The sequence below is a fragment of the Pyrgilauda ruficollis genome, unplaced genomic scaffold (genome assembly GCF_017590135.1).
Source record: "Pyrgilauda ruficollis isolate IOZ18807 unplaced genomic scaffold, ASM1759013v1 scaffold7, whole genome shotgun sequence".
In the NCBI taxonomy this organism is placed as follows: Eukaryota; Metazoa; Chordata; class Aves; order Passeriformes; family Passeridae; genus Pyrgilauda; species Pyrgilauda ruficollis.
The window spans coordinates 13438323-13453148 of NW_024528821.1; the positions used below are offsets into that span (position 1 = coordinate 13438323).

A 14826-nucleotide genomic window follows, 5' to 3' on the forward strand; every position below is an offset into this window, starting at 1 on the left:
CATTTCCTAAGCACAGCTCCAGAGCAATTCTTTGGAAGAGAAATATGCAACAATGACTGACAAGGACGGATTACATGGTAGGAGAGGTAATTATGCGTGCGTCCAGTATGCCAGCAGCTCTGCAGCATTTTATTCAGGTAGCTGGGCCCTGGACCTTGCAAGGGGCTTCTGATTTATGTCTTTCTACTGCCCTTTCACATTGTGAGCTCGGCGCATTCGTGTCTGTGGGGCTTTTGTGAGCGTTCCTTCACCCATTTCAGGGGGAGCCGCTCGCTCGTCTGCCTTTGTTCTGCCACAGACAATTGGCGGGTGATTTTTGTCGCTGCCACACGCGGGGATCCGCAGTCCGTGCCCGGCTCTGCCGGTGCCCGGGTTTGCGAGGCAGAGGCCACGGAGGCTGTGCTGCTGCCGGCACAGGAGAGCTGCGGGCCTGAGGAGCGGCCGATGCTGTGCGGGGCCGGGACAGCGGCGACGGCACCGGCGAGCGGTGCGTGAGGGCAGCGGCAGAGCGGTATCTGGTGCTTGGTAGCACACAGCAGTCTGAACATTTGGGAAAAGCTTTTCCTTGTTGATTTAAGAATAACCCCCTCCTGCTGTGCATTATATAAATAGCTGTAGGTACATATCCATAATTCCACACTTAACAGTAAATCCATGGTCCCCCTGCAGTGGCTTCTCTGTGCTGGGCTGGTTTTAAACACAATAATCACAACTGCAGGCCAAGGGACTCCCCCAGGGTGAGGGGCAGAGGAGCTGCTATTGCATTTGCATTGTATTCACTTCATCTGGGTTCCCAGACAAAGGAAGGAATGATGCATCTGCCCCGGGGCCGGGCAGAGCCGCGCTCGCAGCGGCGCCGGGGCTGCTGAGCCGATGCTCCCCGCGTTCCTTCAGCTCCGAAGTCTCTCCGCAGCCGCGCCCTCCCGAACGGCGCCCCCCGCGCCCGCTCCCGTCCTGGCTACGGGACCCTCCTGCCGGGCTCCCCCCGCTCCCGGGATGCCTCCGTTGCCAAGAGAATCCCGAGCCCTCAGCCCCGGCAACGCCCCCTAGCGGCACACGAGCCCTCGGGCACTCAGCCTCCCGCCCCCTCAGGAAACCCCGCCCCTCAGCGCTGCTCAGCACTCAGCCCCGGCAGCGCTCCCTAGCGGCACACGAGCCCTCGGCACTCAGCCTCCCGCCCCCTCAGGAAACCCCGCCCCTCAGCGCTGCCGCGGCCGCGGATTGGTTGGCGCTGCTGAGGGGCGCTGCGAGGCCCCGCCCCGTCCCGCGGCGCCCCCTGCGGGCCCCGCGGCGCCTGCGCAGCGGCCCCGGTCGTTGTTGTGGAGGGGCCGGTCAAGATGGCGGCCGGGCAGGGGGGCGGCGGCGGCAACAACGGCACCGGCAGCGGGAGCGGGACGGCGGCCGGGAGCGGAGCGGCGGGGCTCGGCATCCCCGCGCACCTGACTCTCTCCTTCTCGTCCGGGCCGCACTGGGGCGCGGCAGCTCTGCCGCAGTCGCACACGGTGCGCAGCCTGGAGCGGGCCCTGGAGGAGGCGGGCAGCTCGGGCATCCTGTGCCTGAGCGGGAGGAAGCTGCGCGACTTCCCCGGCAGCGGCTGCGACCTGAGCGACACCACGCAAGCAGGTGAGGGGGCCCTGGCATCGCCGGGCCGGGGCTGCGGGCGTCCGGCGGGGCCGCTGCGGGCCCGGCGCTGAGGGCGGAGGGCGCGGAGCCGCTGTGGTGGCCGCTGGGGCCGGGCGGTGGCGGGTGCGGGGCCCGGGTGCGGGGATGCAGCGGGGGGATCCCCGCGGTGGCAGGGCAGGGCTGTGGGCGCAGCCGAGAGGGTGACACGGGAGCGGCCGCTGTGGGTGGTGAGCGGGGATCCCGCTGGGTTCGGGCGGTGGGGGACAGCGGGGAGGCTCCGCTTTTGGGGGGCTCTTCGTGCAGGCACCGCGCCGGGGTGTGGAGGATGTGGGGCTGCAGTGTCGGGGCAGCCCAGCTGGGCGCACTGGGGCGGTTCTGCCGCGTGAGTGTGGGGCGAGTGTCCGTGCAGGTGTGGCCTGTGAGCGGGGCGCGCTGAGCCTGCGGTGTGCGAGCGGAGCGGGGCACCCGGAGGTGCCTGAGGAGGCGGGGGGCGAGCGGCTCTGTGTGAGCGTGTGCGAAAGCACAGGGGCGTGTGTGAGTGTGGAAGGGCACAGGGCTCTGTGTGTGTGTGTGTTGTGTGTGCGGGGCACGGGGCTGTGCCGGCGGAGGGGCTCCTGCACAGCCCGGCCTGCGTGTCCGAGCTCAGTGGTGCTCGGTGTTCCGGGGATGGAAGTCGCTGTCCCCCTGGGTGGTGGGAGCGCAGCCGGCGCTGTCGGTGTGCCCGGGCTGCGCGGGTCGGAGAACGGCTCCGTGCGCGGCGAGGGGAAGGTGCTGCGGGAAAGAGGGGCGGTCTCAGGGAATCGGACGTTTGTCCCTTGTGTTGGTCCATACGTGCCTTGAGGATGGGGAATTGCATTGGTGTGTCGGGACCAGGGTGTGCAGGGTGAGGGGAGCGCATGAGTTCGCGCTCGAGTGAATGAGAGATCCGTGTTGTGGTTGGGCTGTACCTTCAAGGGTGTCGGATCCCTTGCAGCAAAAGCTGTATCGCCTGGGGTATCGCCGTCCCCGCTCAGCAGGAAGGTGCTTCCAAGTGCGGGTGCGAGGGATGTGTCACCATCCAGCAGTGCGTGTGGAGAGCTTGGTGTGTTCACAGTGTTGGATATCGTGAGTGTGGGCCTGGATTTACCCAGGCTTTTAGGTGAAGTAAATATGGAGGCATTTTTCTGTATGCTTCCTGGAAAACAAAGCTACCTTTTCCACGGAGGTTCTCTCGTATTGTGTCTCATCTCCATTTGCTTGTAGCGTTTTTTGCTGCTGGGGTAGTTGCCAAAAATGGATAATTTTAAACAATGTGCTAGACGAAAATATTACTGAGAGGCCCAGGATCTTTTGTTCACAAATAGTAGTGGCTTTTGAAAATGTTGTTTGAGTGAATTGATGCTGTTTGGGGCTTTTCTTTCCCCGTGGGTTACGAATAGCTGGCATATTGTTTGGAATAGGAAACTGTCCATGGTGGTAGCTGGAAATAAAAAGTGGTTATATGAAAATAATAGAAGCTGGAGTTTTCCTTGTAGTAGCATAAAAGTGTATTTAGCAATGTTGTTGGTCACTGCTTTGTGTAGTTATTCAGTAACCAAAGCACTAGGCATGTAGGCAATCTGTTATTAAAAAGACTTCATGTACCCTGAAGCTGGAGCATCAAGGGTCTGTACTTTTTGTTTGCTTCTAATTATTGCTGTGTGCATTTTGGTAGAGTTTTTTTTTGTCCATTTATTTTGAATCTCAGTGTTTGAGTCAGAGCTGTCTACAGTGATCTTGTCTCTGTATTCTAGGATGTAGTAGAGCCCAGTCATTCCCATCAGGATCGAATTCTTGTTGTGAATGGTGGTGTGAAAATGTTTTAAGGGCTGTCTCTGGCAGAAATAGCTTTATTGCTTGCTGCTCTAAAATCCTGTACTGAAATAGTTAAACTGCATCTATGTAAGTACCATCTTGGGAGAATCCTGATTCACTGTAGTCCTGGTTTATGAATGAATCCTAGTGAAATACGAATTTTAGATGTCTTTCAAAAGATGCTTTTAAAAAAAGACCTGTAGTCTGTATTTTGACTTGATCTGTAGAAATTTTTGTCAAGTGGGTAAACAGTGTTCTGCTGGTGAATCATGGACATCCTTGACAGTGTCAGTGTGGCCTGGAGCTCCATGGGGAATTAGCAGCTGCCTCAGAGGCAGCAGTCATGCAGTTACTGGTATTTCTGTAGCAGTTCTCCCTGTTTTGCATGAAAGTATTCCCAGGAACAAGGTTCTGGACTGCGGCTGAGGTGTAGGAGATGGGGGCTTGGGTCACAAATCTAAAACAGTTTCTGGCCAGTGGGGATGTAAACAATTTCTTTCCCATACCACCAGCCCTTAGGCAGTAGGATCTGCAGTGTTACTGTAAACCCAGAATGTTCTATCTTTATATCAGTAAAGTCAGCAAGAGCTATGTTGAAGCACAACTTCTGTTGATTTATCAAAAATAGCTTGGGATTTTATTTTGCATCTAACTTACATAATGGCATGCCAATACTTAATTTGCAAATACTGAGGCATAGTTTTTGTATTTTAAATTATGTGTCTAAAGCATAGTGACCATATCTGACTGTTTAGCTCTTTTTGTTTGTTTGTTTTTAACTGTGAATTGTCCTTGGCACACTTTGGCCAGGAAATCCTTATTTTATTATTTATCTGAATTTTTCTTCTGGTTGCCCGAACAGATCTTGTGTTGCTTTTAATGAACTTCTGAAAAGAAAATAAAATTATAGTTCTTGAGATATCAGGAGAGATCTTGAATATTCCAGTAATTTTGTGTGTAACTTTGCTTCTGTCTGTATGAACAGCATTAGGCCTCCGGCAGTTAAGTAACTGAGTCTATCACATCAGTGTAATCACAGTCTGCTTAGCTGAAGAGTTCTGTTTGCTGTTTTGTTTTTTTAAAGATAGTTCAGTCTGACAATATAGCACAGGAACCTAAGTCAACCTGTGCCTTTAGCGATTTTCCCCCTTTTTAGTGAGCACCTTTAAGAAATTAATTTAGTAAATAGCAAAGGTGTGTGACTGACAGCTCCAGAAAATGCAGTGGTGCCATCAGACTTATTTGTTTATGGCTTTGTCACAACAGCTTCAGTTACCACCTCTTAATTCTAAGGGAACTCCCAGGCAATTATAAATAGGTGAACGATTGCCTGTAAATAGATGAAAGGAGAAATTTCAACATTCTCACCCCTGCTTCCTCCTCATAGCATGGAGGAGTAACACCAGTGTATTCCAGTATGACTTGGGAGCGAGCCCTCCTGTTGTGGCCAGTACCAGGCTTGGCATGGCATTGTTACAGAGACCATTGTCACCATCACTTGCATGTCTTTGATTTTTTTTACATCCTATTTCTGGCCCTTCTAAGGTATATTGCCATTCATGTGATTACAGATTAAACCCCCAAGGCTTAATACTGAGTGTGAAATGCATAAGAATGTTAATTTATAATGCAGTTCTGCCTCTACAGTATGCACATCTAAACTAATTATATTTTCCTTTCTGAATAAAATTATTTCTGTTGGTGGAGCCAATGTTGATTAAATTGAGGACAGTGGTAACTGAAGAGCAGCAACAAATCCAATATTCAGCTAAAAAAAATTGCATTCATACGGGATGTATATCCTAAATCTCGATTACATTCTGGAAATCAAGTGCATTGCAAAATGTTGTTCTTCAGCAGCATTTCCTTCACATTTGAACAAAAAGAGGAACTCTGATTCTATGTTTTTTGGGGGAGAGGAGTTAGTGTTTATGCTCTGAAATGCATCTGATGCAAAATCTGGAAGTGACACAGTTTATAAACAATTATGGAAGTTTTCTGCAGTGTTCTCACAGCCTGTCTCGTGTTTGGGCAAAGCAGAAATGAGCTGTGTGTGCTTGAGGCTTTCTTGCTGAGGGCCACTGTTAAGGATCCTGGTTAAAGATACTTGGTGTGATGGGCAAGTTCAGTTCAGTGACTTGAAGTTAAAGAAGCTGATTATTACTATTTGCCTGCCTAAAAGGATTGTATTGTGAAGAATACCACTTACATCTTAATATTAAAAAACCCAATAAATTTAGTGTTACAGCCTTATCTGAGAACTGACCTACAAAAAACATGCAATGTGTAATTTTTGAAGTTTTTACCATCTCCATCCATCAAAATTAAATTTGCCATTGCGTTGACTGCTTTTGTGTTTTGTAATATCCGACATCTAAGATCTGTAATATTTCTGTGTTTGATCAGCTAAGCTACTTCTTTGGATACATGTTTCTACTTATTACTGATTATTTGCAGAAGTGGCAAATAATTTAGATTGTGAATTGTATTGCAAAACCTTGTGCGATAAAGAATGATGGAGTAGCTTTTGCTTTTTGAGATACTCTTTTGGGTGAAGTGTGTTTTCCCATTTAAGTTGTGCTACTTGTTTGGAGCTGATTCAAAAGTACATACTCATATTCCCAGCCAGGCTGGTATTTAATGCTGAAATCTGTCCTTACCAAAAAGGTAACTAAATCAGGGCTGAAGGCTGGAGTTCCACAGAAAATGTGAAGTTATTTGATACTTTTTTTTTGTGTGTGTGATAAAATAGTGGAATGGCTGTGGGAAGAGACTTCTGAGTTCTCTGCTGTTTTGTGGCTGTCCAACAGTCTGATGTTCATCGTTCTTCCACCCTGGGATTGTTTGCCACTTGCTAGGATAATGTGCTCACAGGTCTAGAGGAGGTCGTGCCTTTCAGGTGAAAATAAAAAATAAAGTCTTATACTCTGGTATAGAACTAAAATAGTTTTGTGCTTGGCAGACATGATTATCACAAATGTGTTTCCAAGTGTCAATGAATGACTTCTGAAAAAGGCTTTGTGTAGTTAAAAGGCTCGAAGGAGTTCTGAGCCCTGGCTCACTGGCAGCTGAGCAGCAGGTGTAACTGCACAGGAGCAAATCCCCGACCATCTGGGTGTTAAACCAAGCACTCCTGCCATTTGTCACTTCAGCATCGTTCCCATAGGTGGAAGCAGGATGTAGTGACCAGATCTTGTTCTGTTGAAGACTGACCTAGAACTAAAAGGTTTCTGAGAGTGTTTGCTTCAAGCTGTTACATGCACTACTGTGAGGTGCTGTAGAATGATTTTTGAGCTAATAGAAGAGGCTTGTGGCCATTCTTAACGCTGCCATGAGGTCTGGCATGAGTAGGATAGAGTCAGTAGGAGGCACCAGCCAGTAAGAGCAGATGCTGAAGTTGCTGCAGCAGGGGCCTCCAGGTCTCAGGAGAACATGCTGGAAATGTTACTAGACCCGGTTCACTCAGTGCTCAGGGACTGCTGGTTTACCCAATTTCTTCAGGATTTTTTCTGCTTTCATCTTAGTGCAGTTGCCTTGTTCTCCAGTGTTCTTTGTCTTCCAGCAGTTCAGCTTACTTCAAAAATGTTTCTGCTCAGTTTATCCAATGACAAGCCATTTTATCTGCACAAAAGATAAATCATGTAGTAAACACTGATTACTGCAGGTTGGTTGTAGCTTGTCTCATGTCTATTTAGATTGAAAGCTTGTCAGGACAAAGGCTTGCGTGTGTGTTACTGAGCATACAGAGGCTGGTGTAAGTCTTGGGAATTCTGTGTATATTTGAGGTATTCCTTAATAAACCCAGGCTTTGCTTCATTGCCAGATGAGGATTACTTTCCCTTATATTACTTGTCTGTGAGACAGAAATTTGGAATTAAAAAATTTTGAAGCCAGAAAAGAAATTGTCAGCATTAAACCAATAAATGATGGTGAGTTTAAGTGGGAGGAAGATGCCCTGTGCTGTAGTATGGCAGCTTAAGAAGTCTTGCTGACTTGTCAAGAAAATGCTCTTTCTGGTAGTAAAGCGTTTTAACAACTATACTCTACACTAAATACTGAAGTGCCAAAACAAAAAAAGCTTCCAGAGGGATTTTCTGCTTACCAGTTCAAACTCGGAAAGATTTTTGGAGCCAAGACACCTTCAGTAATGGAGAGGAAGATAATCCTTGACTTGTAGTAATGGATGATGTCCTTTTGACATGGTATGTGAATTTACACCTTCACATGCCAGACCGAGGAGTGATCCTGGTTATGTGTTCTTTATTTTCCATTTAAATCATGCTGTGCTAAAATAGCTGAACACACTTCAGATTTGGAGCACTGTGTTACCTTGTTTTGGAAACGTCCGGACCTTTCTAATGTTGCAATGTGGTGAAGAATTAATCTGTTCATCTGTTGAGTTCATCCTCATGTTGCAAAATGTGGAATATATAAACTTTTCTTGAGAAAGGATGTTCCTTGATCTTCATGTACTTTCAAGCCTCCTCGGCAAGGAGGCAAATTTAATCCGTGAAGCAAATAACAACTAAGACCTAAATGATGTCCAGGTGTTAAAAAAACAAACTACTGGTTTAAGAGTTGCCTTGTTAGGACTTAGGGCTTGGCAGGCTTCAGTGATCTCAGGTGTGGGGGCAGTTAAAAAGGCTTGGGAAGAAGGATATAACACCGAGAGTGGGCACAGGGAGTGCAGAACTTACAGGGCACAGGGACAGTTGGCAGAACCCTGAGATAAGGATGAAGCCTATGCAACCAACTCAGCATCTCTCTGAATCAGTTCTGAGTGGATAAAAGGTAGTTGTGACAGGGGGAGATCACAGCAGTGACTGATGGACCACCAACCCAAGAAGCCCACTGACCCAAAGGAAGAGAGACTGGGCACATGGAGTAATTAGCATGAGAAACAAGAGAGATCCTTAGCCTATAGAAGATAGAATACTGATTGTAAAGAGAACTATGTCACTTGTGGCCAATGAACACTAATTCCTTTCATTGCTAAAATTTGTAAATAGTAAGAAGTTTTAATAGTTGCTGTGCTTGACTTGCAGAATACCCCTGAGCACCCAGGCTTGCATAACTCTGAAATAAATAATCAGTGTCTCTCTCAAGTGTACTTGTTGCACCTCAAGTAACAAATCTGATTTGTGTGGATGACGCTGGCAATGCTGTGCAGCAGATCAGCACCAGCATGCCCCCCACTTGTTCCAGTCTTTAGATCAGAGCTCCTGGTTTAGTTTTCTACTGGTACAGATTTCAGGAAAAACCTCACATACTTGAACCAACATGTGGTGAGCAGAGGCAGCTTACATGAAAAACAAGAATTGCTTGAATCAAACTGCTAATTTAGACATGTTCAGTGTGGGTGCACCCAGTGTAGACTGGGAGACTGGGCTTAGTGAGGGTGGGCTGGAATAGTGGGTTCCTTAAGGCTGCTTTGATTTCAGAGCCAGTGTGCTGGATCTCAGTTCTTTCTCCCTGGTAGCAGAAGTGTGAGAGACAATCATTGGTCTGGCCAGTTACAGAAACATTTCTGTCATGCGGAAGAACTGTTCAGTCTGACAGGGTGTTTTGTTTTTTATTGAAGTCTCAAAAGTACTAAAGTGTATTTTTAAAAAGCATTTTATTTTTCTTCAGAAGTGTTGATTAGCATGAAAAGCCAAGAACTTAGATACTGTCAAATGGAATTTCTTGTTGCCTGTACAGCCCTTCCTCTGTACTTGATGAGAAAACTCAATTATGTGGTTGTGTGCAGTTTCTTTGTGTGTCATTTTAATTGCACAGATGAAGTCTGTAACTAAACTTAGGGGCAGGGATAACCATAAAGCAGGTGTTTCCTAGATCTTCAGCTGTTGGATTTAGGATCCAAATGCCATTTTGATATCTGTTTGTAATACCTTTTCACAAAACCAGAAGCTATTCCATGCTGTCAAATGCCCAGTTGAAAAAAAGTAAAATCTGCTTGTAGCAACCTCTAGTCCTGGGAGTGTTTTCTCTTTCATTTAAACAGAAGACAGACTGCTTCTACTTGACTTGTGTATACACAACAGATAAAAATCAAATTAAATATTGCTACATAAGCTTTTAAGAGTAGACTTCAAATGTACGTAGCTTTCCTTGACGTTTTGTGGTTTCCTGAGAGCTGCAGGGTTTTGGCAGGTATTCCCAGCTTCGTTACTGTGCATAAGAGCTGATGGGTGCTCAGATTGTTCTGTGTCGTCCTTCACCATTGCTGTTGATGTTGGAGAGCAAATGTTGATTTGTATGTGAAATTCAGTTACATAGATTTATGGTGCTGTAATTCTTGAACATTCTTTGCCAGTAAGTTCTACATTTTTGGTCTCTTTTACAACTGAAATGATTGCTGTTTATATCAGTATGGGAAATCATTCTACATCTGGATGTATTTTAATTGTTCAGTACTTTATTTTGCAACATAAGTAAGTCTGAAGAATTCTGGTTTTTATTATTTAATTATCCAGGTTTGTTTTTTTCTTTGAAGGGAAATTTTTAAAACATTTCTGTCACTCATCATGCATTAAGATTGGAACTGTGAAACTACAAGTAGATGTGTAGAGTTTGAGGGAAATGCTAGAAGGACATCCCATTTGAGGTGAGCTTGGGGAGCTGAAGAGTTCCTTTCTCCTGAGTCTCCTTCTCCAGTTTGTTGAGAAAGTAACCAAGGCAGGAAGAGATCTGTCCACTGTGACTAACCACAGAAATGGCACAGAAATAGCATGAGCAAACCCGTTTCATTGTTTATGTAACAAGCTTTCTTCAGTCAATGGTTTGTGCACATTGACAACTTGTTCCTCCTGCAGATGCCACATGCAGGTGTTTCTGTAGTGTTTGAGGCCACTTTTTCCTTCTCCAGAATTATCTTGCATCTGACATACAAATGAGTTTTACCCATGTTCTGTGTGGTGATCTGAGATTCATGTTCATGTTTCTTTCTCTTTTATTCATGACTAAAGGAGTATCTTTGGAATCAGATCTGAACACTTGTTTTTAAGCATCTATTTTATCTTCTGTAGGATTAATTTTACATTTACAACTGTTCTTGGATTTTGTTTGGCTTAGGCTAAAGCATTGCTAGAAAAGCTGGCTAGGAAAATCTATCTGTGATGAGTTAGGAGAGCAGTTCTGGGTTTTGTGGGATGAGGAATGTGGGGGTTTTATGACCTTGTTTCTTAATACAGTTTTGGAGCATAAGCCTAACACCAATATCCTGGATCAGAAACATATTTTTATGAAAAATATTATAATATCAAGATGAGGTTCAGTGTAAATTTCCTAGCTGAGCATTCTGTTTAAAATTCAACATGTATTGTATGTAATACGTGAATATAAAAGGAATTGTACTGGTTTAAATAAAAGGCCAGTGTGTTGTATCAGCGTGTTCCTGATGGATAGCCCTACTGCATTCTTAGGGAAAATGCAAAACCAAGGCAAATGTGATGGTAATACTACTTAAATACCTGGCTGCACACTGCTGCTACACACTGCACAACTTGACAGCTTAAGCTTTTTGTTTTCCTTCTTGATCATGGCTTAAATTGATAGAAGGTAACTTCTCACTTCTTATAGCTTTCCTTCCAGACTGATTTCCTAGAATTCTTTCCTTTTGATCTTTCTGCATATTGTTTTTTAATCACCATCTTATAGTAACTAGAGACTTTACTTTTTCTGTTAAAAGAAAACTAAAGGGCAACTGACTTCTTCATATTTTTCTAGTTCCTCTTTCAAATTTAACCTTAGTAATGGTGTACTTCTCACTTTGATTGTTCCTGCAGAGATAATATATTGAAATACCCAGTGATTCATGAGCAGGCATGGGTAGTGTCTTCTGGTTAGTCCTCACGTAACACTCTCACTGAGAGTTTTCCAGTCTAAACTGGTTAAGCAAAGGATTCCTATAATCTCACTTCTAGAGGAGTTGTCAACCTAAATCATCTGTGTTTCTGCATTTAGCAGCTTTCCTTGCTCCTCCATTAACCCTTAAAAAGCCATCTCAAGTGCTAGCAGCCTGCTTTCAGGTGAGATGGAAGCTGTCTTGTTTATAGAGGAGCACTCTGTTACTAAAGTTCCTTCCTTTTTTCAGACTGTATTTTCTTGGTCATCTGTTGTATTATTAGTCTTCAAAAAGTACCTAAATTGCATACGTTTCACATCTACATTTTATTTACCATAATAGGCAATATTACCTCATAAACTTATTGCTTGTTATGAAAATGTTTTTGGAGTGGAAATCATCCTTTAGGTTGGATAAAAATAGCTTTACTTGGTTTTAAAAAGCTGCAATTACATTCAATATGAGAATATGGTGGAAAACTGTAGATACTCAAATTTTTCTCTTCATAAAAATCTGGACCAACCCCTGGAGCTATTCTAGTGCTGTTTTGCAATGATGGAATGAAAAATTGCTTGGAATAGAAGTCATGCTATCTCCCATCTCTTAATTTACTTTTTTTTTTATTTTATTGTAGAGAGATAGTGGGTGTCATTTCCTATTCTAATAGGATTTCTGGGTTTCATAATAAAAAAGTGTAATCCTTGCCCCACAGTGTCTTCAAAGGAATTGTTTCCAGAAAAGTGGTTTCTACAGTAATACACAAATACAGTGACCTTGGTATGTATTTTGATGTGCAGCTGTATGGGTTCTGTACCAGGGCACACTGAGGGGCTCCAGCCAGACTGTGCTGCTGTGATCTGTGTCAGGCCAGGCTGGAAACCAGAGCTGGTTTATGTTCCCTGTGGGTATTACACCCCTGGTCCACTCATCCAGAGGAGAGAATGGGTGCATCCTCTGATTGTTGTCTGGCCTTGCCTCTAGATTTTATTTCTGCAGAAGAAATAGCAAAGCTGTTTTTAACCTGGGACTTTCCAAGATGCGTGGTTGAGGTGTGGCTGGAAGCAAATACAGCAGCAAAATTTTTGTGGTGCCCTTGAGCCTTCTTGTTCAGGTCTAGAGTGCTGCTCCTGGGTAGGGTGGGATTCCGTCATTTGTTTTGTGGACTAGATCTTTGTACCAGCCTGCAGTCACCTTTCCAGCTGCTGGTTAAACCAAACCAGGAAGAGGCTTAAAGCTGTTTTTTGGGGTTTTTTTGTTTGGTTTTTTTTTTCACAATGGGGTTGTATTAAAGGCTTCAGCATGTGGTGGAGATTGTACAACTGGGCCAGCAATAAAACTGGGGGCATCTCTTGTGCATGCAGGTGTTGCACTCTGCTGAATATTGGAACAAGAGAGCATTTGTTTAAGAAGGGTTTTGCAGAAAACCTTTGTGTGAAAGCTGTCATTTTTCTGTAACATTTGAAAACTGATTTAGTGGAAAACAGAAAATGAACTTCACTGGTTGTGAAAACTTTATCAAGCATGCTAATTTCTTTAATAAGCTTTTAGGTTTTGTTGACATGTTCAGTTGTTTCTGTTGCGATGTTCAGTTGTAGTTAACTTTATTCCATTTTTCTCACAGTTAATTAACAATGCCACTCCTTCAACCTAGGAATGTATTTATCTGCCTCTTGCAGATAGAGTTTGCAGAGTTCTTGACCAGCAGTGGATACCCTGATTTTTAGGAAGACTTTGTGATACTTAAGCCTGAGAATGTTTTTTATTAATAATGGAATGACAGCCAGATAGCACACAAAATTTCACGTATTTTAGACTTCAAGAGGTAAAGTTAAAGTTACTGCCAAAAATAACTCCCCAGGAAGATGGTGTTTCATTGTCCCAGTCCATTTTCTTTGCTGGTCACCTGCAGCACACTGTGGAGGCTGTTCCCTCTGCCCAGCACCCTGGTGTCCTGCATTCAGCCTGTTGTGTGCAGCATCAGGGGATGTTCTCTGCACAGTTTTCCTGTACCCTGCTGTCCTGCAGCTCTCACTGCTGTGAGCAGGGATCTGCCTCAGGTGAGCCTTTATTCACTCTGGGTGTCTGCCAGGGGAGGTCCTGGCTCTCATCCCATCCCTCCAGCTGCGTGCTGTCTCTGCACTTCCTGGAGGCACATTCTGTCCTGTTTGCCAGGTTGGTGATGAAGAAGCTAAGCAATATTGATCCCAGTGTTGGCCCTGAGAAATGCTGCTCGTAGCTGCTTTGCCAGTTGAACTTCAGGTTGTTGAGCTCTCTTTGAACCTGACAGTGACTTGGAGCCAATTTTCCAACCCTTTTCTAGACCTTTTGCAGAACTGTTCGTTCCAGTGATAATGTAATGGGAGCTAAGCAGCAACAGTTATTCCATGTGAGTGCTAAAAATTGAGAACTAAAGTCTGAAATAGCAAGGGATCTCTATTACTTCTCTGTTAAAAGAGTTTGTTCAGCATTTCTGAGAAACCACATCCTTTTGAAATGTCTTGGGTTGGCAGCCAGAGTTCCTTTCAGAAGACTAGGCAGTTGTTCTCAAGTAAATATCTCTTTCTTCCAAGGTGGTTTGGTGGACTTTTGATGGCACAGGCTTTGGTAGTTTAGCTGATAATTTCCAGGATTCTTGGGTCACATTTCATTTGTATTTTCTGGTTCTTTTCAAGGTTTCATATAGTCAGAGGTGCTGTGCATTTTGGTAATGCTCTGTTTTCTCATAACTCCTGCATGCAGATATGCAAAATGCAGTCATGCATTGTCATAATAACTTTAGCTCAAGAATTGTGTTTCTCTGTCAATTACTGTGTAAGGATGCTTTGGGAACTTGACTTTAGCATTGCAGATACATTGTACAATGACATTGGATTCTAATGTAGCTGTCAAACAGGAAAAATAACTTTGAGTTTTTGCCTTGATTTACTGTGGTGCCTAGAGTTGGAGGGGAAGAAACCCAAGAATTGCACAGAACAAAGACTTGATAGAGGGGGGACAATCATAATTGATATTCAGTGTCATTGTAACTGTAACTATGTAGTAGGAAATGAATTTTTGAATTCCTGTCACTCTTCTACTTTGTTGTAATTGCATATTGAGCAATAATCTTTCAGTATTTTAAGGCTCTTTTGTGTATTAATTATATGCGGTAGCATCTGGTAAAACTGAATTATTTTACACTTCTTGCAACACCTTAATTTTTAGGAGCATGACAAGAATAACAGTGGGTACTTTTATCTCTTCTTACTGCAGGGAAAGTCTTGACTAAAAAAGGAATTTTTTTTTTCTCTTTGCTTCTAGATCTTTCAAAGAACAGATTTACTGAAATTCCTCCTGATGTCTGGCTGTTTGCACCACTGGAAACTTTAAATTTGTATCACAACTGCATCAAATCTATTCCAGAATCTATTAAAAACCTGCAAATGCTTACCTACCTTAATATTAGGTGAGTAATGGTGTTTGGTTTTGGTCTTTATTTAACATATCTCCTTAGAGAGTTGGCATTTTGCTTCATCAGGTCATTG

General features: G+C 44.5%; 1 protein-coding gene across 5 annotated transcripts in view; it reads left to right on the top strand.

Annotated features, from left to right (window-relative positions):
- Nucleotides 1-1293: 1293 nt before the first annotated feature.
- Nucleotides 1294-14826, top strand: part of LRCH2 (leucine rich repeats and calponin homology domain containing 2) — a 39724-nt gene continuing 26191 nt past the window's right edge. For all 5 annotated transcript variants that reach the window (XM_041485096.1, XM_041485098.1, XM_041485097.1 and 2 more), the window contains exons 1-2: nucleotides 1294-1623; nucleotides 14603-14747. In XM_041485096.1, the coding sequence (XP_041341030.1) occupies nucleotides 1338-1623; nucleotides 14603-14747 (431 nt within the window). In that variant the 5' untranslated portion in view covers nucleotides 1294-1337. The remainder of the gene's footprint in view (nucleotides 1624-14602; nucleotides 14748-14826) is intronic.